We start from the raw sequence: 24,962 nt of genomic DNA, 5'->3' as shown, positions 1-24,962 counted from the left end.
CGTCCCGCAGGGGCCCTGGGGGCGAAGGGGATCCCGGCTGCCTTTCCCTGGGCTAATGCTGAGAGTCACCTGTCAGAGACAGGATGGGGGTGGGTTAGAGAGAGAAGGATCAGTGATGGCTCTGAGGGGGGCACAATGAAGCAGAGCCTTTCACCCCCGCCCACAGACGGCGAGAGGAGGCATTGCAAGACGCGGCCTAGCACCTGCCCTGTTACAACACGGGCTGTTTGGTCAGAGCCATGCCGCCATCTCCAGCAGGTCACGGCGCCCCTGGTTCCACGGGGGACCGTTTCCAAACCTGTCCAGATACAAACCGGGAGAACAACTGTCTGCCAGTAAGGTAGGGAACGAGCCCGGTGGTGCTGGCCGCGCAGGGCCATGGCAGGTGCCGGTGCTATCCGATAATATGAAACCCCAGGCCTTTTTTTATTTGGAAAAGCTCTATTTGATGACTGCGTTAGATGTGGTGAACTTGGCATTGCTAAATGTGAAGGCAATAGCATTTTGGAGGAAGGACAGAAAGGCTAGTTTTCTAGCCAGCCACTGAGATACTGCGGCCGTGGGGCTGAGCGGAAGGCACGGCAGGGTTAGTGCCAGCCGCTTGCTTAGCGCGGTGGCTCTATGGGAGGAGTGTGCCCCAAACCACACTGGGGCAGAGCTTGTATTAATAAATACAGCTAGAAAAAACACGACCTTTTGGAAAGCACGCTTGTTTAGACACCAAAAAAGTGCAGTAGGGAATATGTACTTGAAGTGTTAAAATTTTAACCTAATTTTACGATGATCACTGTGAAGGAAACTGATCCAGTGACCTTTACACACGTGAATGATTCAGTTTCAGGTAACATCAAATGTGCAAGATAGGGTTGTAAAAAAAGGCAGAATTAAAGTATATCTGTTAAACAGTAAAAGCTCAGTCTTAATTCACTGGAAAAAAAAATCTGACCAAAATGAACTCACTTACTAAAACACCCTGTTGTTTTTTTCTTTTAAATATATTAATTTTGTGTTTAAATTCTAGGTGCTTCATGGATGAGCTGAAGTGGAACCCTGTGGAATTTGTTTTAATTTTTGTAATGAAATCTTTGCTTTAAGACGTGGAATCCCTCAGGACATAGTAATATTAGGCTTCAGGATAAAGTTAACTGAAAAGAAGAGCAGGAAATGGAAAGAAAACTGGGAGATCTCCAGATCAACAGGCAGAGCAGAAAGATACATGGTAAATATTCTACTGTTTTTTCTTTTCAGCCTCAGAATTTAATTACGTGTAGTTAACTGAAGAAATAGGTGGGAAAAGTTCTTTACAGAAGCTAATTAAGTCAAACAAAAGAGGGAGCTCTTCCTAGCCTGTCCAGCTTTTCCCTAGGATTACAAAGGCCCTAATTCAGCAAAGTAATTCCCGTGTAGGAATATGCTTAAATGCGTTCCTAAATAGCAAATCTTGGCGGTGGGGATTCAGCAAGGTAGCATCCTGAGGGTTTCTAGTGACCCACACCTTGAGATGATGGAAGTTTAAAGTACTCTGGTTGCTGTCTTCTGTGAAGTTCACATATTGCCAGTGCAGTCATTTTCCAACCACTGCTTTCAGTATGGTTGTCCATTTCAAATGAAAAAACAACCACAACTGAAATACAATGTGAAAGGTGGGGAAAAAAAACAACCCCAAAGTAACAAAACCAAAAAGGTATTTTAATTTACCTGCTTTTATTAGAGACTTTTGCTGCGGACTCTTGTGACTGTAAAATTCTCTTCCTACAGGCTTCTGCAAAACTGTGGTATTCATAGAGTGTTAAGAATTTTCAGAATATATTATTTAAAGATTTGTACTGATAGTTGCTAAGTTACATGGCTGCTGATTGTAGAAAAGGATTAGTGTTCATTTTTGCACGGTTGATATGAAGGAAGTATTTAATTTTCTGAGCTTCAGATATTATACCGTGAAATGAGACCCCTTGTCACGTGATGGCTAATCCAATCATAATAGCTGGCAACTTTGGTATACACGCCAGGGTGACCAGCCTCCCCACAGTTCTCGCCCCAACTCACAATACCCCAGACGTATGCCACATTTTCTGCATCAAAACAGACCAGGGGTCCTCCTGAATCACCTTTGCAACTGTCTATGGAGCCATCGTAAGTACCTGAAGCAGAAGAGGAAATAAAAAGCAAAACCAAGTTCATATACAAGCTAGCACACAAAACAGAGCTCAGGAGGTTTTTAAGGTCCATGTCACTTCCTGACAGATGTTTGCCTAATGGTCACCAGTAAGGGAGGTTCCTAACCTCTTCAGTCTATTACTTCTCATTTCTTTTTAAGTGCAGGGCCTCTCTTTGCATTTGTGGCTGGCCCAAATTCTCCTCATTTGCTTTGATGTCAGTGATGTAAGTCTTGTTTTGCCCTGTGCAACAGAGAATAATTCAGCCATATTGCCTATATAATTAGAAGTAGCTCATAAAAAGTTAACAAAAGTGGGATGAAAAAGGTAAAAAGATTTGTAGGCTGATTCCTATGGAAATGACATATCATAATATGTGTATCCCTACATGTCTGCCTTTGATGTCCTCTCTACCCAGTGATTCACTGGCCAGTTTCATCAGAGCTGTACAGAGAGGCACAGGCCTCAAAATTAATTTCCCTACCAGCTTTGTGAAAATAGGTGGGCAGGTACAAGAAGGAGAGCATGTGAATGCTGGGATGGGAGGGAGAGCAACTGTCTGTAAGTGCCCTCACTGCAAGATCTCGCTCACAGTGTGAAACTTCTGCAACATCAGATAGCGGCCCTGCGGCACAAGTGTGTAGGATCCAGAGCTCTTTCAGTGCTCACAGAACTACTTGTTTGCAGTTCAGCAAATAGAATGCTAATGAAAAAATGGAGTGATGGATGTGATAGAAACACAGGTACAGAGCTAGAATATGGTTTATGCTTTGTCCTATATCGTCAGTAAAAGTTTATTAATTTCTAACAACACCCTCTCTACATTTTTCTGCTCGGTTGATTGACCTAGCATGAAGGAACCCATACTAAGCAGGAGTCTCCAAGTTTTTCAAAATGTAATGTCTTTCTTGAATCTCTGCATTACTGAGAGTTTTGTGAACTTTTCAGAGTTGGAATTACTGATCCTGTAAAACAAGATTTTATTGCCTGTACTCCATTTAATTAATATTTGCTTCTATAACTAACTCACATGGATACTAGCCCTTAATTCCAAAGTTTGTATTTACATCAGGGAGGGGAAGCTAACCCCAGATACCCCTTTTCTGATGTTGTCCCATGTGATACTGTCTTTGTTCCTTAATGGTAAAGTATCATCAGTTGAAATACATTGAAGATAAGAAGATAAGTTATGGAAAATGCACAGTAGACAAACCCAGTATCTTACAGGTGTCATGTTGAATTTATCACAAATGATTTGGCTTTTGTAGTCAGTTATTATTTTTCTCATTAAGTAGTTTATTTAAATAGTACCTTTAATTTTTTATTTAAAGAACAGTTGAAACTATCAGCCCTGTAAGTTGAATACTCTTTTTTTTTTTTTTAGTTGTGTATTTGGTGATAGCTTTTGTTACTTGAGAAGCAAAAAATGGGTATTAAAAATCCTTATTTTCATACTAGGAGTGACAACTGGTTTCCTGGCCAGACTAATCTTAGTTTGAAAAGTTAATAGTATTTTTCCTGTGGTGCAGTGTGGTAGTAGCAAATGTCTAAGCAGATGAATAGTCACTACTACTGTGCTCTAAGACAGGCATTTGCTTAAATATCTTGCTAAATCAGAATCAAATATAGTAAAGGTAGGAAGTTCAGTGGGCTGTAAAGTGCACATGTATTTAGAAAACAAATCAAATTGCATGCTGAAATTTGCCCACATAATCATAGGAACTTGGCATACTGCCATCTTAATTCTGTTTATAAATTGATATATGATGGTGCATGCATCTAAGCTCCAATGGCTAGCATTTTGGTAATGGTGATACTTTGGCAATTGGTTTAATGTCTTTCGCAAGTCTAAAAGATTCCCAGCCAGTATGTCCTATAAAGAGTGTGTTTGATGGTAGAGAAGTTATAGTAAGAAAACTGATGCTTACCTGCACATGCCATTTTTTTAAAAAATCGTCCTGGATACAATACAGAACAATTCTGAAATAAATTAACATTGCCCCACTTGAGGACATATTGTTTGGTATAACCTAGAAAAGAAAAGAATAAACTTTTCTAAATTAAAAATGGTAAGTACATATTAGACACTTTTAATATTATAAAGTTAAAGTTATGTATTTGCTTATCTACAGAATATAATTTTCAGTATTATAAGCAAGATACCTTAAACTCTACTAACACTCCATATGAATTGCAGTACATTGCCCATAAAAGCAGAGTGGTTAATTGGAGTGTTAAATATAGTACTTTCATGTTGTGACATTTTCACCCTTTCCCTTTCCTTGCTTTCCTCATTTTTTTTCTGTGTTTTCCATATCAAGGTTTTCAGACACTGGGAAACTGTTATATTGTTTTCTATGAAATGGACATGTGGCCCTGCTCATCTTTGTTACCTTTTTTCCAATTCTACTATTTTTTTGGGGGTAAGTGGACCAGATAGTGAAGATACAAGTGAACTATGTATTCACAATGCTAAGGAGATTCTCTGTTTTGTTTTCTGTCCATTTGATAGTAATTCCCAACTTTGCATTTGCTTTATGAGCTGCTACTGAGTATGGACAGGAGAAGCCTCACAACCAGTATGCGGTAGCTCCAATGCCACACTGTAATCACTATGGTACAAAACAAATGCTTCCTAAATCTTTGAAAGCGTGATTCCATTTGTCTTATCTGTCTGTGTGCAACCTTCTCTAGGCTAAACTCAAATGCAGGTGAGACAAGACATGCTGAGTTTTGTAACTGTTGGCTGCAGCTCAGATCCTCTTGGGCAGGGGACAGAGGACGGGCTGTGACTATGGGCCACTGTGAGCTACTCACTTCCACTTGCTAAATATCATTACTGTATCTCCACAACTAATATAAATCTTAAGACTGGCAAAAAGAACATTTCTTATTGTCAGGGTAGTTTTCAGCCAGGGGTGTCCTCCAGATCAATTTACTAAGTGACTGAAACAGCAGAGGAAACAGTACAGAGAACCAGTAGTGCTAGCCGAATGCCAAACCACAGCCTGTGTTTTCTGTACTCAGCCTCTTCTGAGTGCTTTGTGCGCAACTACTGTTTAGCCTTTTCAAAATGAAAGCTCACCACAATTAGACAATGAGTGATACAAATAATACATTCTTGCAGTAAGCAGTAAAGTAAATACCTTTCTCTAGTCCCCATCCAGAAACCTTACATCTGTCACCATCTTTGAACATATACTTTGACCAGGGGATACAGGCAGGTGTGCTGTATTGCAGTGAGCATTCTCCTGTCACAGAACCTCTTAGTTCCAGCAGAGCAATGTCATTTTCATAAGTTGATGCATTATAATTTTCATGGATTATCAGTTGTTTTAGTCTGAAAGTATCTGTCTCTTTGTTGTGCAGTATTGTATCCAGCATTCCAATCCAGACACGGTACAGATGAACTCGATTTGCCCTGGAAAAAAATAGTGAAATGAAATATGTTTTGGTACTTAACACAAGCACTGTATATTTTAACTAGCTGTAAACTTTTGCATTTTATCAAAGTATCTCTAGAAAAAAAAATCATATTATATCCATATAGTTTCTTTCTGGAGTTGATGTCCAGGTTTTTCTGAAGCGTAGCAAATACAAGCCAGATGAAACTCACTGCTGAGTACTGCAACTAATTAAAAAAAAAAAAAATTGAAGGCCAGCCTCTGTGTTTAGTGCTGTGGCAAAGAGAAAGCAGGCATTTATGCCTCTCCGATTTCAAGTGAAAGAAAGAGGAGCGAGCAGATGTGGATGGGATGCTGGGACTGGCAAATCTTCCCTGTCTGCTCTTGCTTGTTCTGGAGAACATATGACCCCAGGGACATTCTCAGGGAATAGATCCTGGACTTCCCCAAGGTAGAGATGGAGAAGAGAGGAGGTCCCTTGGATCTTCCCTTTCAGGCAAAGTGTTTATGGTGAACCCTTGCTGCCTGCCTACTATCTGACTGAAGAATGCCCCCGTCTTTTCAAACTCAACATTACTTTTTCAGCTTTCTATTCACTGACAAAATATTCTACTTTCTCTGAATCTTCCTTGTCGTTAATGTGGGTGAGTTAGTGTTTTAAATTGCTTTATTCAATAGACAAATAGGAATTAGCAAACAGGTAGCTAAGAAGGGCAATAATATCCAAATCAATCTTTCTGCCTTGCAAGACAAAAATAATTTCCCATTTTGTTGTTTTTACCTGACACAGTGCGCAGCAGTCAGAACCCAACAGCCACCGATATAAACTCCTCCACAGTACACTGTTGCACCTTCACTGCTAGTATCTCGAATTGCCACTTGCCAAGGGAATTCACCCTATTCAAACAACAAACATGCAAATAATGTGAAATTATATAATTGTACTATTCTTACTGCATAAAGGGAAACACACTTCTTGGTATCACCTCAACTCCTTGACTAGATCTGATTGAAAATAAAAAATCTGCTATCCAGAAATTGTGAATTGGGCTCCATTTGATATAAAGGATATCTATTCTAAAATGCAGTAGTTTTGTTCAATCTTCTGACTGTGTGCGAGGTCCTCCAGCTTTCTGTCATGAAATCCCTTGTAGCCAGAGGAACAGCCATAGAATCTGACCTGGTATAATCAAGTATAGCATTTTTGACTGTATTCTGTTTCAAAGGCGCATTTTCAATTCCATTTTGTCAGAATTGTTATTTTAAAGATATAGTATTAATTATTTTGCTGAATCATTTTCAATGTGTACTTGTACTGTAACGCTCAATTTTGCAACTCCATATTTTACTTTATAAATTGTGCTTCTTTTTATTTTTGTTCAGTGCAATGCCACTACTGCTGCAAAACATGAAATCAGTTTTGTAGCTGATTTTGTAATTCCCATACATTTTAACAGAAGGACAATAATGCCCATTTAAATTGATGCTGAATTAACTCATATCTCATAAGGTGGTTTTTTTTTACCTTTCTTGCAATCTCTCCACCTATGATTCTTTTCCGTCGAATTAATGTATGATTTGTAAGACCGCAGTGTACTTGGGGAAGAAGTGTCTTTATCTTTTTTCTTTCTTTAACAAAAAGGAAAAATGTGCCTCAGAATTCAGGTATCCATTCTCTCTATTTGGAGACAGGTTTATCTTTATCTTGAAAATCTGAGAGCTGTGAATATGCCAGTAGCTGAAGTAGCAGGAAAGCAAAGACCAAAAATTTTGCTATCTGTTTTCGCTTTTTGCAAGATGGGTTGTGTCTTAGCACCACTTTACTTCTCTTCATTTTTCACTGCTGCTTGCGTTCAAGCAAATTATTTTAAAGCACTTCCTCTAGTTTTGCTGAGAGTTTATGTCCACCAGTTGCCAAAACATGCAGATGTGGGTCCTCAGCTAGGATGAATTATTCTGGCATTCTTGAAATTACTGGAAAGCGAGACAAATAGTAAGCCCCAGTGTGCATATTACTAAATCACTAAGTCCAAATATCTGAGTGCTCTGGATCTGGCCAGCTGGCTGGTAGCTAGAAAGTCACTAATAAGAGGGTATGCTGTTGTTTTTGGAGGGTTAGTTACACTTACCTTCATCCATACTGTGATTTTCAGCACCTTTGTCTTTGCCTGTAGTAGAATAACAAAATACTAAAAATGTTGGCAAATATATCCCATTCTCCTCCACTAGGAAAAAACAGAAATTCCTCCTCCTGCCCCATCAACCTTTTGGAGCTTTCTAAAGCCCAAAGGAGCATTAAGTAACAGGATTTTTTTTTTTTCCAATTTAGATGCTGCTGTTGTGTCGTGTGTGCCTCCTTTAACAGGGTAAGAGAGGGTATTAAACATGAGAGGTAAATTAAATGCTTCCTGAATCTGGTTTGTCAACTTTTATTAAAAAAAAAATGCCCATTGAATTCAGTTCCTAAATGGAGGTTGAGGATTGGATCTGTTTGCATGTTACTGACAGTAATGTTTACCTTTAGAGTTCAGTTTACCTTTACCAATTACCTTTTACCAATAGTGTTTACTTTCTGGCTTTAGACTTTGTCTCTTATCTGAGCAAGAAAAAACATTCTGATTTCAAAACAAAGCAAAATATTTTCAACAGTGAGGGGAGCAGCACAGAAGAAATATTATTTTGACAAACTAGTTGAATTCCTCGTCTGTGAATGAAATATTCCTGCCTGCTCTGTCTACACTTTCTTCACAAACAGGAGATACCAGTTTGACAGATGGCCATGTATGCAAAAGACATAATCTGCCTTAAGCCTCCTAAAACATCATCTGTTTCTTCCTTCCTTTAGTTTTCTTGCTATTCTTTTCTAGAAGGAAAAGGAGGAAAATTACATAACTTTTTCTTCCTACTATGCATAACATAACATTGGGAAGACTATTGCATGCATTTTGGTTTTGCTAATCTGTTAAATATTTTAATAATATGCATTGTGTAGTCACTGGTTATAATAGAGCAGAACGAAAGGAAAGAAACAAAAACATCTTTGAGAAGGAAACCTGCACAGAGAACTCGAGCTTCATCCTCTCCTGTGAGGCAGTCAATTTCTTTGTTACAGACATTCTTATTTGGAATACAGATATTTGACCGGCAGTGGAAACTGTTGTCTCTGCATTCTGTAATACAGCAAAATTACAAGTGTAAATCACAGGATCATATGATTCAGCAACTTCACACAGTCAGAGAGCTTTTTAAAATATAAACACAATATAATATCCGTGTTATATGGGACTTGGCTGTTCACAAATAGATCACAAAAGCAGGCTCTGTAAGTATAACACGAAATTAATACTTGGCTCTCCTCATTTTACAATCTTGAAATTTTAAGACTTAAAAAATTTGGATCTGTTACCAGTTCAGTTCTGTACTTTTAGACCTGGTATCACTCCTTACCAGTTTAATCTACAACACATTTAACCTCAGCTAAAGCACCTCCAGTTTTGCCAGCATTACTGATCATCTTAAATGAGGAATTTTTGATGCTCGGGTCCAATTTCCCCTTCAAAATCAGAGTCCAAGCTGGCTTTTGGTTGAATGAACTAAATGCCTAAATGCATTGTTAGGAATCAAGAGCCCTATTTTGAAGATACTGGATTTAGTAAGTTCTTCTAAAATTCTCGATTCTATGAAACATTATTATAAACCTGAGAACCTCCTTCCTTTCAATTCCTGTGATCACTTTGTTTGTTATTAAAAGCAAAGCAGTGCTTGAATTTATGGCAGAGTTTTTTGAGCTACTTTATAATCTTATGTCAATCTACTATTTAAGGACATGTCTTTAATAGAAAATAAGATAGTTCTCTAAAAGTATCCAGATGTCCCAATATGATCCAAAGACCAATGAGCTCAGTTGAAAGACTTATTTTGATTCCAGGAAGCATTGTTTTCAGCCCATACAGCTGAAACAGCACTATTTTGGTCGAGTGAAATCTAAATAAATGTCCTCAAAATGTATGAAGCCACGGGTATTTATTATTTTTTTTCTAAAATGCCTGTGAATGTATTTCCACTATTATCAGATTAAATTTACTGACAATTGTAAAACTACGAAATTAAGGTTATTTAGGGGTAATGATGAGATTTGTAACCCATGTTACCATTTGGCACCTGAAGCCCAACTTCTGAAAGTATTCTGCATTCAGGTCATGCTAGATCCTTTCCTTGTTTCTAATCAAAATTGTTACAGCTGAAATTGCAGATGCTGAAAGAATGACTGCTCATGAACAAGCAATGTGACGGGAACTGTTCACAGATATTCTATGGATAATCTTGCATTAGTATTAAATTTAAGAGAGATCTTATTTTGGTTTAAAGATAGTTCATTGGAAAAACAGTCCCTTTGTTTAATTACTATTGATTTTTCCCAGCTCAAAATAAATTTTTATTCTAACATGTCTCTTTTTTTTTTGTATCAATGTTTAACAGCCTCCTAAATAATCTCATTGTATTTCATCATCCTCTGAGGAAGTCCAGATTCTCAGAGATCACTTGCCTGCTTCAAAAAATTGTATTTTGCCTACTTCTTTTGCACTTGTGTATACATAGACTATGGTTTGATTGCTTTAATATAGTCACTTACTGGAAAAGAGATACTTTAGGACTTTAGCTGTTACATTACTATAAAAATTCTTTGGGGTGGCTTTCTGCTGAAATTATTTTGAAAGAGCTGAGAAAGGAAATTATTACCTCTACAGCACAGTTCATCACTTAGGTCTCCACAATCATTGATTCCATCACAGGTTTTATTCAGAGAAATGCATTTCTTGTTGACACAATGAAACTCACCATCTGAACAAGCTGTGCAGCATGATGAAAATGCAGTTAGTGTGGAAATGTCTATAGCTTCCTAGCAGCCCACAGAAATATTCTGCTTGTGCATTTTATTCTATCAGCAGTTTGGCCTAGCAACAGTAGGCATTCTGGGGCCCAGTAATGTAAATAGGAGTCTCTTTTATTGTCTTAATCGCCTTCTCATCAAGCTATGTAACCACTTATTTTCCTCCTCCAACTTGCAGTAGCCTGGCAAAAGGGAACTTAATTTTTTCCAGACAAGGACTAAACCAGAAAACATCAGTTCAAACCCAGTGTAAATGGTTCAAGTGATTAAGATGATGGAAGTTCCCCCTCTAGAAGGAGGTCATCAAGAGTCTGTGGCATAAGAAAAACCTGAGATGATTCATAGCTCTCCTAGCCTCAGGCTGATGTTTATCAGTGCCAAAGAAAGCCCACTACAGAGAAAATAAAGCTATTAGAAGTCAAAACAAGGACTTGATTCCCCTTATATCAGTGAGAAATTGGGGAGTCACAAAACTCTTCAGAAGACACGAGCAGTTCCACCATAGTCATGCTTGTCTGACTACAGTGCTACTAGTGTCCCAATTGATCTCCCTCACAGACAAAGTGGTTAGTGGGAGTTTGTCACCTGTCTCCTCACCAGTTAACCTGTGAGAGACAAGACTTGTGGGATACAATATACCTCAGTACCCTTGGAAGGAATGGGGGAACAAACAGAACTGTGGGTGAAATATATTTGCTTTTAGTAAATATCTGTAAAAATCTGTGATTTTCCAAACTCATAAACTCAAGACTGTCTTGACTCAAGAGTGCCTCCATTGTCTTAAAGTTTGCAAAAGGATTATTTAAAAAAATCAAAAGGTTTCAGTGCAGGTTTGCTGTGATGGAGATTTCAGCAAACTACGTCACAATTATTTAAGGTAATCTTAAAATGTAGGAACTCCAAACAGATATAAAACTAAAAAAAAGCTACTAACCTCGGAGCTTTTCCTGGCACTGGAGGTTAACAAATCCCACATTACTATATCTTGATTTCATCTCTATGTGACATTCAGCAAGACTTGTCTCTAGGCCCCTGCAAGTTATTTGCAGACAGTGCAACAAATTTAAGGCAGAATCAGTAATGCTGGACTTGGCTTGGTAATGTTCAGCACCTCTGTGAAGATATAAATAATAATAACAAATTATATAATTTCACAATGGATTGTCTACTGCTTCTATTGTTTAGAATTTATATGATTTTCCTCAGTGTTAAAGGATTTTCGTCATGGCTAAGAGAAAGAGCAAACTTCCCATGGAATGGTCTAGGGGTAAGTAGGAGATGTTTGCTTTGCAAGGAAAAGTAAAACAAAATGCTGATTTTTGCAGGTTGCTGCATAGAACTGTTTCTAAATCCATATGTAGCTCTATGACAGTCACTGTGTATCATGATGGACAGAAAAGTCTCCTTATGTAGCAAAACTTGTAAGCTCAGATCTCTCTCTGCGTGAGCCATAATTTGGAAACCATCCTGCATAGGGTTGAGTACCCTTGGTGTCGTCAAAGCCAATGCATATTGAGGAAGCTCAGGCCACTGCAAGGTTGGAATGAATAAATTTTATCTCCCTTGGTTTTACCTGAGCGGTATCCTCCTAACAGTGTATGTGTACCCTACCTTAAAGAAACACAGATCAAGTAAATAAGTAACTAGAGAGGCTTACAATGGGACTCCGGGGCTGAATGCTCTGTCCCAGGACAAACCCTTCTCTGCTATCTAAAGAGATACTGATCAAGACTAGGAAATACTTGCTTCTTATCTAGAGGGGACAACTGAGGGCACTGCACTAGCATTTTTAGTCTTCAGGTGGGGTTTGGGAGGGAGCCCTACCTGACTAGGTTGAATTAGTTGTGTATGTGTAAAATTATTATGTACAGGACATAGAGCTGACTCTGGGGCGAGCTGGGTGTGCCACTCAGGTCATCAGTGTGGTCACAGAAAAAAGAACAAGCTCTGCATGGCTTCAGCTGTTCCTGGGGAACAAAGCAAGCAATGGCAGCAGGGGCAATGGGTGAAGAACAAACAGCTGTGTTCCGGTTCATGTTAGTCTGCCTGGTGTCAGTGGCAAAACGGAGCTGTACCTTGTTGTCAGGTAGCGTAAGAAACTTTTCTCTGCATGCAGGTTATTGCTCAGAGCTACCTGGGAGTGGTCCATCTATGCACTTTCCCTTACATAGACCTGAGAGAAAACCTGTGCATTGGTCTTCAGCTTTATTTTAAAAGTAAAACAATTATGATTTGTATAGTTGTAATCTGTTATACAACACAGAAATCAATGTTTTGGCGTTCACTATTGGATGTAAATTTAAGAAGCTTTATCAGAATATTGTAGCAAATACATTGTTCATTAGTTTTCTGTCTTAGCTGTTGGCTGACTGTGACTGACGCTTATGGAAGCATCGCTACTTTTTCAGATCCCTTGCAGTTATGCAGAGATAAATACCCACAACTTACAATTCAAAGCCAAGGTGCTTGCAAGCCACGTTTGCTTCATTCATAGTCCACTCACTATCACATACAAAAAAATAGTTCATTTGATTCACAGGTTTTACTTGAAGCAAACTTGAATTTCCTTGGCCCACGGAGATTGCAAACGTTTCTAAAAAAAAAAAAAAAAAAATCCCAAATAAAATCATATTATAGAGATGTGTCTAGTGGAAAGATAGCACAGAAACAAATCAGGATTTGACAGCTTGTGATGGTTTAGCTCGAATTACCACAGAGCTAAAGTTCAAATTAAAAGAAGAGTAGATTGGGAATCTGAAGCTTCAGGTATTATTCCTGATTTTTCTAAGGATTAACTTTGTGGCTTTGAGCCTGCCACTTTTTCAAAATATACCGCTTTCGGGACAAATGAGGGTGATGGTTCCTACCAGCTAAGAGTACCTGGAGGCCTACCAAGGAAATGTTGCATCTTAGTATAATGTCTTTCACTAGAGGACTTTTGATAACCAACCAGTAACACTTCAAGTGTGACAGCCAGATCCTGCTTCTGGTACCCGTGCAGCAAAACTTCCACTGTTTATGGTGGAGCTAAGGTTCTCAGCTTAACTTAGTGAAGCTGCATAGAGAGTGCACTAGGAACACATGGAGGCTCTGATCCCTTTCAGTGTGATAGGCAGAACTGAATTTTGCCACCTTGAGGGTCATGAGCTGAACTGCTGCTTCTGTGGGGAAAGAGAGGGATGGTACTGGGACAGAGACTGGCCAGGGGAGCCCTGGGCCCAGCTTGCTGCTCCTGCTGCATTTGGTGGAGGTGGGACTGGTGGACGGGTAGGAATAGCCACTCCTATTGCTAAGAGAGGCCACCTGCCTAGTTAGGAGCCATTTCTCCCCGCACTCAGACAGAGGTTGAGCCGACAAAGCAGCTTGGTTCAGCCTGAAAAGCAGGCGAGAACAAACATCTCCTTGTCAGTGCACAAACTGTCACTGGTTTGCAGGGCAATAGCGTTCTATTTTGATGAAAGCCACAGCGTGCAAGACAGTTGAGGTGAACATGGCACACCTTCTCCCCATGCACTCCCAGACACACCTCAGCAGCTTGACTTCATTTCTTGGACTCTTGCTCTTGTGAGGTCTGTCCCCCTCCGAAAGATAGCCTCTCTGCTACTGTTGTCTCCCACTGAGCCTCCCACCGTAATCAACACTGCTTGGTAACCTTTGGGCTCTTTCCTGTGTCTATTTCTTCCCTTTCTACCTGATGATTTGAGCAACCTACCAGCAGCAGGGCGTCCTGGCCCTGTCAATCACTTTAATTTTACGAAAATCAACAGATACTGCCCACTCTCAATGACTTCTCATTTTCTGTTTCATGTTTTTACTAGCACAAGGAAATAAACAGACTTCCTGAGCTGTAAATAGTAAGCATCTCCTTGGCCACAAATGACTGACTGATATATTTTGGAAAAGGAGGTGTTAATACCTGTAAGCACGCATTTTCCCTTGTGCAGAAACTTTGCTTCAGGACGTTGACACTCATAGCTCTTTAGGTGACAGTAAGTATGGAAGTACTTTCCATTGGTAGAACAAACTGAAGAGCCATTTTTTGGGCACTGGTAGGGAAGCTTACAAAGGCATTTTCCCTCCACACATCGTTCCCATGGGTGACAAAAAACTTTCTCACAGGACTTGTGTGTGTATTGGTTGCTTAAGCATTCTCCCATGAGGTATGTGTCTTGCTTAGCTGGCTGGGCAGACTCAACCTGCTGAAACTGGTTTTCTTCAGCATTAGATGCTGCATTCTGCAAGGCACAAAATTTTTTTTTTTAAAAAGGGAGCAAGATTAGGAATTGCACCAAGAGTACTGCAGATCACTTTACTGACCTTAACAAAGTGTTTGTTCTTAAGCCTTTTCCTATCTTACGAGCACAAAAGTGCTGAATATCGTTTATAGTCTTTATTCCCTTGTCTTGGGTCACCTCGTCTTTCTCAGTTCTGGACTTTTTTTTCTTTTCAGATCATTCACCTGCTGTGATCTTCACTCTTACTGGTCTCCCACAAACTATACTTTTTACTCTTCAAACATCAGCTGAAGTGCACAGCAGATTATAAACTTTTTTTTTTTTTAAGCCAATGGTAACACACCACAGCAATGAGATTGTAAACAAATGAAAACATAAGGGGACTTAAACACCAGAAAAATAAAGAAATCTAAAATTAATTATTTGTTTCACTGTGTGACTGCTGAAGTAACACGTATAAGTATCTTAAAGAAATCTGGCAATTAATTGCACTTCCTTATCAGCTTTTTTCCTCTATCTTGCATAGCAGTGGATTTGCAGTGTGGTTGCTGGTTGTCACTGGACTGCAAGTACAGATTCTGACCGTCTAGGTCAGTGACTCTGCGCCTGTGTTCGTGCAGCGCTGTGGTGACTTTGTTGCTGGCTGAACGCTTTTGCTCACTGAGAAATATGGGTAGGAAGAATGTTGAAACATAAAAAAAAATATATATGGATAGACTTTGTACAAAAAAATGGGAGAGAAAAGTTAGTCCTCAAATATGATTTATCAGCTTTGACTGTGTCCACTAAATCTATAGAGCTGAAGTTTAAAGTTCTTGGGAAGAAATCCTGGCCACAGTAAAGTCAGTGGGGGTGATGTTGGGGCAGAATTTAATCCAACAAAACCCCTTTTAATGGTTGTATAATCTTACTAAAGTCTTTCTGCTGTTCTCAGGTTAGTAGAATCCAAACTGGGAGCCAGATCCGTCTTGGCGTAACTCCAGTATTGTGCTAGGAGTTTCTCCTGAATCGGAACAAAAGTGCTGATTTTTATCTAAGGGTTTCTCTAAAAGACTTGGGGCATGCTGAACGCTTAGCCGAGGTGGGTTTTCTGGGATTTCTGGGACACTTCTGCCAGAACAGATTCCGCAGCAAAACTTCAGGCAGTACAATATACCATGTTGCCATGTTAGAAGATGGTAATCTCATTTCTCAGAAAAGGGGGGCAAGGAAAATTGCAGCACCTTTCTGTGGTCAACCACACATGCAGACTGGGTTTAGGATAGGATCATGACTAAAATCTTTTCCAGAAGCTTGTTAGCATAAACCCCATATAGATTCAATACATTAAAGAGAAGTAGCACGCTTCTAATGTTCAACCTGGGCTAAAACAAATGTATGAAACACAAATACCATGAAAGGAAACTTAAAAAAATCAACTGGCTTTACTTCTGTAAAAATAAACTGCTTTTTAAACTGTCTTTTTAAAAAAATAAATTACTGCTACCACAGTAAAATAAATTCTTACCTGTAATCCACAAAAACATAAAAGAGACAAGAAAACCAAGAAAACTGGGACCACTCGCATGATGAAATGTTATCTCTCTTTGTAGACAAATTCCTCTGGCTGGGATTCTTTTGAATGTCAGTTGTTAGATTTGTGTTTAATTTTTAACCATTAGTAAAATATTTTAAAGTGTGTTTAGAAATAAAGTTCAGGAGCCTCAACTATTAACTGATAAATCTGGTCTCTCCAAAAGGATCCCGCCTTAATTTAACTGGTTTTACTGTAAATGCAAGATGAGATAACAGAATTAGAGCCCTTAAAGTAAATGATTAAAAGGAAGCACTTATTAAGGGTACACATATCCTTTCTTTTGCAGAGGAGACTGATTGAATCATCACACTGGTTCTTCTGCTTGTAGCCATTTATCTTTGCCGGATTACTGTAAAAGATAAATCTGTTTTTATATGAGATATATATGTCATGCTGTATATGGAGAGAGAGGAACACTCATATCCATGTAATGTCCATTATGTACTCAGCTGGATTAGACGCTCGTATCACACCATTTGTATAGAGAATTTTCAAGTATTTGACAAACGCTTGAAGTACTCTTCTCAAAGTGGGTTTCCAGGAAACCTTTAATTACAGCCAGCAGAGCTACCCCTACCCCCCAAACCGCCGGTCAGTGCGGAGGGCGGCAGCAGAGCTGCTCCCCGACACCCGGGCGGGGGGAGTGCAGGCAGAGGCACTCGCTCTGGGTATCACCCCCCTGCGCTCGGACCGGAACCAGGTCTCTGGTCAGGGGTCAGGAGCCCCGGCTCCCTGCGGCAGCACCCCCTTTCCCACGGGGAATCCGTCCCTGCGGGCGGCCCGCATCGCGCCGTGGCGGGGGGACGGCCTCCCTTGGGCCCCTTTTGCGACAGTGCCGGGCGGAGGTGCCGCCTCGTTTACGGCAGGCAGCTTCGTTTCCGGCAGCGGCAGTGTGGCGGCGGCAGGGACGGCGTGCGCGTGGAGGTCGGGCTCGAGAGGCGGGAAGGGGTCAGAGCCGTTGGCGGCCGTTCCTGAGCGCCCGGGTGCCGGCGGGGCCGCGCCGCCCCTCCCGCCCCGCAGCCCCGAGGGCTGGTGGCAGCCATGCGGGAGGGCCGGGGGCTGCGGGCGGGCGGGCGGCCTTCGCGGGGATCCCCCTGGTGCCCCGTGGGGTGCCGGGTGTGCTCTCGCTTTGTGCCGCTCCTTCGCGGGGCTGGGGCTGGAGAGCGCCACGTTCAGCCCCCCCAGATGTGAGTGAAAAACGCGCCGTCCCTGCTAAGTCACTTGTTACAGGCAGGCGTTGCAGTGGGTGACTTTTTAGGTGTAAACTTGGTTTTTCGTGCGCCCGCATGTTTTTAGTGAGGAGTGAAACGGCTAAGCGTTAAATTCACAAACAAGGCTGTCAGGACACCTTAACTCGTACACCAAATCCAATGTGAAATATCTTTTCCATGTGATTTTTGCCCACAATTTAGGAGGTTGTAGACAATGTCTTTTCGTGGACGAGGAGGTGGAGGAGGAAGAGGAGGTGGCTTCAATCGTGGAGGAGGTGGCTTCAATCGTGGAGGAGGTGGCGGTGACAGAGGTGGCTTTAATCGTGGTGGACGAGGTGGCTTTGGACGGGGAGGTGGAAGAGGAGGCTTCAACAGAGGCGGATATGACCAGGGGCCTCCAGAAAGGGTAGTTTGTAAGTTACATGAAAAGTTTATGTTTATTTAATTTAGAATGGCTGCTCCAGATCTTTAGCTTGTTTGTTCTTTATTTTAGTATTGGGAGAGTTCATGCATCCGTGTGAAGATGACCTTGTTTGTAAATGTAAAACAGAAGAAAACAAGGTGCCTTATTTCAATGCCCCAGTCTACTTGGATAATAAGGAACAGATTGGCAAAGTGGATGAAATCTTCGGGCAGCTGAGAGATTTTGTATCCTTCAAAAAAATGTGTGATGTTCCATATTTGTTTTTAAGAGGCTGACTGGTTTTTAAATGTAATTTCTCTAGGATTTCAAAATAGTTCAAGGCTTGACTACCAGTTAGGTGTGAACAGTCATAAGTGTAGCTGCAACTCCTGGTGTCAGTAGGTGCCTCATTCATGCTGAGTGCCTACCTTAAAGCTTTTTCAGCGTGACACAGTATCTTATGTCAGGCAGAGGTCTTCAGTCAGTAGCAGTGCTAGCAGATGTTTTTCTAGCTACTTGACCAAATTTTCTGCTGTAAGTTACTCACCTATAGCAAAGTTGGATCAAGGGAGAGGGGCTTTTTTTGTGCGTTAGGTGACCTTGCTCATGCTCTGACTTAATTATAAAAGTGAGTTAGTGCTTGGACGTCATATTGCTCATTGTCCAGCTTATTACTTAAACTGCCAATAAAAGTGAGCTTATGCTAGACTGTCCTCTTGCAAAGTAAGCTTGTTGAGACAGAGGTGCTGAGTCTGTTCTGTTGTCGCTACCAGATTGACAGAATGCATGACAAAAACAGGACAACTCAGGGAGTAACCGTTTAACATGACCGTACAACTTAGCCTGTGTTGGTTGGTTGAGCATCTGTAACTAGCTGCATGCATTCTCCTCTCCCACATTAAATGTAAAGTAAAACGTGCAACTTTAAATCACTCTCATGCTCTGAATATATTCATGTACAGATTTTCTTTTTGTATCAGAATTATTTGAATTTCAGAAACTTGTTTTTTTTTTCTTACAATAACATATTAAGAAAATGTGCTACTGCATTTTGTAGCTCCGTGCTTCCCCATTTTAATCTTGAATTTTAATTAAGCAAGAGTTGGCCAGCAGCTCTATTTGATCTTAGGAACTGCATACCAAAGTCCTTGCACGCTGGAGAGCTAAAGGATTCATACAAGACCGCATGTGGGGAAACAGAGAGTGTCTGTCTCTTCACTGTAGGATGAGGATGGGCGTGTGGTTGGCCCAGCAGCCCCTGCTGACTCTTATCTTTTCACAGCCAGGGAGTTGTACTACCCAGCAGCAGCAGTAGCAGACCCCCTGCAACATCTATGCCTTGATGTCACCCTGGGGCCAAAGGGGTAGACACTTGCTATACAAATAGTGAGTTTGTTTGTTTACAATTACTTTTTTATGTACTCTTTCCAGTGGTATATTCTTCCTTATGCCTTAATACATGGAAGGAAAAACGATGTTACCACAAAATACCATATTTTTAACTATGAAAAAAACCCCGAGAAAAATTGATCTTTTAATTGTATTTTTTAATTTGTGCTGATTATGTTTAGCTTCATTTATAAAATTGTAGAATCATAGAATGGTTAGAGTTGGAAGGCACCTATAAAGGTCATCTAGTCCAACCCCCCTGCAAGGAGCAGGGACATCCCCGACTAGATCAGGTTGCTCAGAGCCTCATCCAGCCTGACATATAAAAATACTAATTCAGTATAAAAATACTAATTTAGAAAATATCCGAATGTGCCTTTCATACAGTAACAAAATTACTATTTCTAATGTTTTATCCCTGCTATGTTCCTTAAAGAAACTAACAGTATTTTTCAGTGAAACTGTCTGAGAACATGAGAGCCTCTTCGTTTAAAAAAATGCAAAAGGTTAGCCAATCTCAATAATAGAATTCAACTATATATCATCAGTTAGGTAAATCTACTCTATGTTATCAGATAATAAAAGCTTTATTAAGTTTTTATTAACTTTTAAAAGTAAGTTGACCTTTGTAAACATAATTTCCTCTTCCTTTTCACTTTTTTGTATCTGCCTTGTTCTTCCTTCTCCCCACCCCACAAAAAAGGTGTAACAAATCAAACTCATGCAAATATAATCTGTATTTTAATAACTTTGTAACACAGTCATGTATTTCTTTATTTGGCTATTTGCACAGGACAATTTGATATAAAGGGTTAAGACCAAATTATGGATATTTGTTAAACGGAGATACTAATGTGCACTTCAGCCTTGGTATTTTCAAAGCCTAATGGAGCTCTCTTCCTGCAGTTTTACATTGATCCAGCAAAGCTGCTACCCCTTCAGAGATTTTTGCCAAGGCCTCCTGGAGAAAAAGGTGCTCCTAGAGGAGGTGGTCGAGGAGGACGTGGTGGTGGACGTGGAGGAGGAAGAGGCGGTGGCAGAGGTAAGATCTCAGAAATGAAAGATGCAGAATGTTGGGTTTTTCGGTGTGAGGTGGGTTGTTTGGGGTTTTTTTTGTTTGTGTTTTGGATTTGTGTTTGGTGTTTTGTTTTTTTTTTTTTTTTGTAAAGCTGCAGTTGAGTACTTGAATATCAACAGTTGTCTTGGAAAGAAAAATGTTATGCGTGTTTCTGTTTGATGACTCAATGGAAGAGACAGGGATATCTTTCCAATGGCAAGACCTAGGCTTCTGTAGCTAGCTAAGCAATAGCTCCAAAGCATAGGGAGGAGAGTACGCTGATTTTTCTCATGAAAGAAGGTTATTGTAGAGTTTTGTTAGTGTCTTTAGAATTTTGGACATTGTGTATCAGATATGAAAAAATACTTAAAATGCTGTAGATGATCCCTAGAAGAGACAAGGCACTAGTGTAATAATTGACCTAGTAACTGTCCAGCAAGTGACAGTTTCTGGTTTATTGTTGTTCTTTTTGTTTCAGAAACGGCCAATGAAAAAAGTTGTCATGCATAACAAAGAATTTGTATCTCCTCAAGTGTAATTTCTTTTCTATATTCAGGAGGTTTTGGAGGAGGAAGAGGAGGAGGATTCAGAGGAGGAAGAGGTGGAGGAGGAGGATTCAGAGGAGGAAGAGGTGGTGGAGGCGGCTTTCGGGGTGAGTGTGCGGTTTTTACATTTATTAATAAGAATGGCTTCTGATATCTGAAGTTTTTAAATGTTAAACAGAATGCTTTATTTTTTTAATCTCTTATAGATGTTTATAGTTTCATGCAAAAAGTTTCTGTGCATCACAGTAGCTAGCTTAAGCTGAAGTGCAGTATTCTGCATTTTCTTTATGCTTGTGTAAGACCATGCTAGTTTTTTGCATTCAAAAAGGACTGTGAGAACAGACAATGATGATAAATTATTTTATTCTGTCAACTCATTTAGTGTTATATATACAATTTATTTGCTTTAAATGCATCTAAGATGTGAATTGTTCGGTGTGTTTTTCTTCACTCTTTGAATAGGAAGAGGACATTAAAAATGGAGCCATCAGTATCTCCCTGCTGTCTTACCATATCATCTTCAGAAATGAAGAACAAGGAATAATTTTTGTAAAGGACCCTGAAAAAGTTCTTTTTATGAAGAACTTGAAGCTGTATAATGAAGTTATTTTTACATTTAATGACTCAACATGTGAAGAGAGCATAGCCCCAGGCGAACAACTGAAGACTACTCAGAGTATACTTTGAACTTTTTTAAAAAGTCAGGATTCAATGTTATTTTTAAACTATTTCTGACAAGTGGCGTAGTCAATACTTGACTTCCTGTTGGAGTTTGGAGTAAACAATCAATAGAAATGTTTTTTTTTTTTTTTTTTTTCAAAAACCCTACGGGTTTCACTACATGCCCATTTGTCAGTACGAACCCGTTACCTATGTGTGACTGATCCCTAGTTCTCATCCTCTCTTTGTATTGAATCTTCTGGGTTGCTCTAAAGTGGACATAGCGTTTAAACAACCTTTGTGAACCTGTTTTTACAAACTAAACTTCAAAATTCTGTGTTGTATTTTTTTTATATGTAATAATGTGTAAAAGGAAAGAAAGATAGCAAAGGATATTTTGTGGATTTCTTTTGTGTAAATCTCAATGAAAGCCAAAGGCATTAAGGCATCTTCTTAGAAGCTGCTGTCTAATGAATAAGTCAAAGTTAATACTATTCTTAAGTCACCTAATTGTATCTGATTACACTGACACTAAGAGCTTTTAACTGACTGCACCTCCCTTTTAGCCTGTTTCTCTTGAGGTTTTGATGTCCTGGCACTGCACCTTTGTGGTGCTCTGAGCTTGCATAGGGCTAAGATTCAGGCTAGCCCTTCATAGGGCTCCTCTGCGCACCGTGCTTTCAGGTAAGTATTGCTTAAAAAAGACATGGAAGAATATGCACAAGTCTTTGGTCTCTTTAATGGGATGCATTCTGAGGGTTGTTAAAAAGCTAACTATTTTTAAGGATCGAGGAGAACAGAATGATTCTCTAACTCTGGAAGTAAAATTAGAGTAGAAAAGTAGGATCTCTCTGGATTTCATCCGGAGCCAGGAGTCCATTCACAGACTCTCATACCAAGCACTTCTGAAAAGGGATCTGTAGAATAATCTATGTGAAGATATTTTGAACATCTTGTTCAATGTGGAAAGAGGTACATTTCAGAATTGATCTTACTGTTACACTGTTTCATTAATTAATGCAGTAACAGGCAAATGAGTTATATTACCCTTCTGCTTAACAAAAAGAAATGGGTAATTTGTCATCACCGGGATTGGACAGTTACTGGTCATTTTAACAAATGTGACTGTTAGTTTGAATAGTCTCTGGAGCAAAACTTGAAACAAGGTAGCAAAGCAAATGTTCAAGAATTAATTTAAGTCTGAACAGATGCTGCATAGGATAATAGATAAAAATGTTCTTCAAGTTAAAAAAACAAACCATAAAACATTGGAATGTCTGCTGGATCTGCTTAGGTGAGAAGAAACTGAGTCTACTGTTCAACCGCAGCACAATCAGGAATTGAGGGATACCGATTATTTTTCTGATATTGCTACAGACTTAGCCTTAACCAGGTCAGTTAAATCCAGACCTCTAAAAATATTTAGACTTTTCTTGCTGTATATTGCTAGGCCTAAGTGATTTAGGCCTCCAACTTGGGGCATTGTAGAATTGCACTTAATCTAGACAAAATCCCATGCGAGACATATCTCTGGTGTACCACATTGCAGTTGAACAATATCAACCTGCAGTGAAGCTGGAATTGTCATTGCTTTTGTCATGCTTGTAATTGCATCCTCTGCTGTGCTGTATTTCTTCACGGATGCTTCAGTAGCTGGTTGTGGGCAGCTGACTTAGATCTTTCCTTATTCTTCTGACTTTGGAAGACTAACATAACACAGTTCCCGCTCTTACACCCAAATTCATGCTCTGCTCTGCTATTCTCATTGCATGCTTTAGGGATGTACTTTTCCCCAGGATATCAGAAGACTGTACTGCCATCACCTTTAAATTGCGTGATGTGACAGCAGGTGTTTCAATTGCATGAAGTACCTGCTGTCCTGCAGCCTAGGACAAGAAGCGTATGCTTTGAATCTCACAGCAGATGGAGCAATGAGTCAGCCTGAATCCATTACAAGGCCAAAGCAAAGAGTTTTACATCTGTGTGCGGAGAGGTTGAAGAACAATATCCATTGCAGTTCTAAAGGGAAGATCGGCCTCTTGGTTATAGGAAACTGGATTGCAGTCCCAGCTGACAAGTGCACAAGGAGCATTATGACATGTCCTACGTGTCCAAACAATGTTGGATGAGATTAACACAAATATCCAGACAAAATTTATAATCTTAGGTTGTTGTGGAAATTGTAGATCATTTAGATGCTGATCGAAGAATGTCCTTAGTGATGGGGTGTGAAACGAACGAGGAAGCAGTGTCTGGACATGTCTGCCATGCGGTGATGCTTTTTTTTTTTCCACCCCCCCCTACCCCATTCTGGGGAAGGTTGGTGTTTGGTTGTGGCAAGGCCAACCCAGTCACTGTTCTGCCTTGTCTTCTCTGTGCTATGGCATGACTGCCCTCCTAATGCAAGTAGTCGCTAACTGTAATAGATGAAAATTCAATGTCTTAAAAAAATTAAGACAACGTGTCTTGTCTGCAGTGTAATGCTGCAATGAACAGGTTCTCTAATTTTATATGACACCTTTGCCTCTTTCGTTGACATTTTATTCAAATGCTGTTTGTGATTCTGTCTCCATGTTCCTGATCCTTGTAAGTGAAGAGTTTTACATATATGCTTACATATATCCTAGCCTTTTTCTGCAGAGAATAGGAAAGGTGGGCTTACCAGCACCCTGATGGAAATAGGTGTGTTGTCAGAAATGGGAAGTTTCAAGTAGCTGCAGTGTCGGAGGAAAAGTCATGGTGCAGTCTGAAGTGAGGGGAGTTGGGGGGAAGGTGTAGGCTCTCAATGACAGTTTGGTGTTCCCTCGGTTTCCCCTCAGTGGCAGCCTTTGAGGCAGATGGCTGGGCCACCTAAAGAACTTCTCACCTGCTACCCACTCCAGCAGTGCGAAGAGGGTTGCTGTCCCTCATATTCCTCTGAAGCGCAGGAAGAAGGTAGGCTTCAGTGCACCCCACAGTGCTTGGCTTCCCACACAGGACACAGCAGTAGTGGTGACGCCTGCCTGTGTCCTTGTCCAGTTGTCAGTGTCTGCATGTGCTCACTGTTGTCTGAGGCAGAGCATTTAACGACCAAGTCCCTTTTTCAAAATACAGTTGCAAGTGCATGTGTTAGCCAGTGCAGTATTTGACCTAGACATAGGGTCATTTCAGCTGATTTTGAAAATGACAGCTGGTAAATCACTAGGATGGGATTGCTTAAAGGTATTTAGAAGACCTTGAGCCTTTTGTCCTTGCCACACTAAAATTCTGGTTCTATATTTTTTTTTTATGTGGGATCTAAATCCTCGCTAAACAGAGGGTAATACATGGAGGTGTATTGTAAAGCTTAAATTGTTACCCACTGAGAATGGCTTTAGTGCTCCTGCATTCCTTCTTGGACGGATGTTTTTTTTTCTCCTTGTGTTTTCTGTAGTTATTGGGAAAGGATGGTTCAAT

General features: G+C 40.1%; 2 protein-coding genes and 1 long non-coding RNA gene across 4 annotated transcripts; 2 read left to right on the top strand and 1 right to left on the bottom strand.

Annotated features, from left to right (window-relative positions):
* The first annotated feature begins 31 nt into the window (after nt 1-31).
* On the top strand, nt 32-4,718 carry LOC147600860 (uncharacterized). Its single transcript, XR_015258409.1, has 3 exons — nt 32-841; nt 1,022-1,219; nt 4,478-4,718. It is a non-coding gene; the product is annotated as an uncharacterized LOC147600860 (long non-coding RNA).
* CFI (complement factor I) lies at nt 1,669-16,255 on the bottom strand. The gene is made up of 12 exons (XM_010121651.2): nt 16,194-16,255; nt 14,368-14,686; nt 12,900-13,044; nt 11,386-11,564; nt 10,301-10,411; nt 8,614-8,730; nt 7,690-7,728; nt 7,086-7,189; nt 6,342-6,457; nt 5,303-5,577; nt 4,085-4,186; nt 1,669-2,141 (listed from the first exon to the last, which is right to left on the bottom strand). The coding sequence occupies exons 1-12, from the start codon at nt 16,251-16,253 to the stop codon at nt 1,924-1,926; spliced, it is 1,785 nt and encodes a 594-aa protein (XP_010119953.1). The 5' UTR covers nt 16,254-16,255; the 3' UTR covers nt 1,669-1,923.
* A 1,423-nt stretch (nt 16,256-17,678) lies between these two features.
* GAR1 (GAR1 ribonucleoprotein) lies at nt 17,679-21,975 on the top strand. 2 transcript variants are annotated; one of them, XM_010118546.2, is made up of 6 exons: nt 17,679-17,886; nt 17,967-18,121; nt 19,712-19,771; nt 20,172-20,307; nt 20,879-20,974; nt 21,330-21,975. In XM_010118546.2, exons 1-6 carry the CDS (start codon nt 17,688-17,690, stop codon nt 21,341-21,343), a joined length of 660 nt encoding a protein of 219 aa, XP_010116848.1. In that variant the 5' UTR covers nt 17,679-17,687; the 3' UTR covers nt 21,344-21,975. The 2 variants fall into 2 exon arrangements, with proteins under 2 accessions (XP_010116848.1, XP_086603635.1); XM_086747509.1 differs by lacking the exons at nt 20,879-20,974; nt 21,330-21,975 and adding an exon at nt 20,801-20,864.
* Nucleotides 21,976-24,962: the final 2,987 nt, after the last annotated feature.

This window comes from Chlamydotis macqueenii, chromosome 4 (genome assembly GCF_036417535.1).
Source record: "Chlamydotis macqueenii isolate bChlMac1 chromosome 4, bChlMac1.mat, whole genome shotgun sequence".
Taxonomy (NCBI): domain Eukaryota; kingdom Metazoa; phylum Chordata; class Aves; order Otidiformes; family Otididae; genus Chlamydotis; species Chlamydotis macqueenii.
This window is presented reverse-complemented; position numbering and strand designations above follow the sequence as displayed.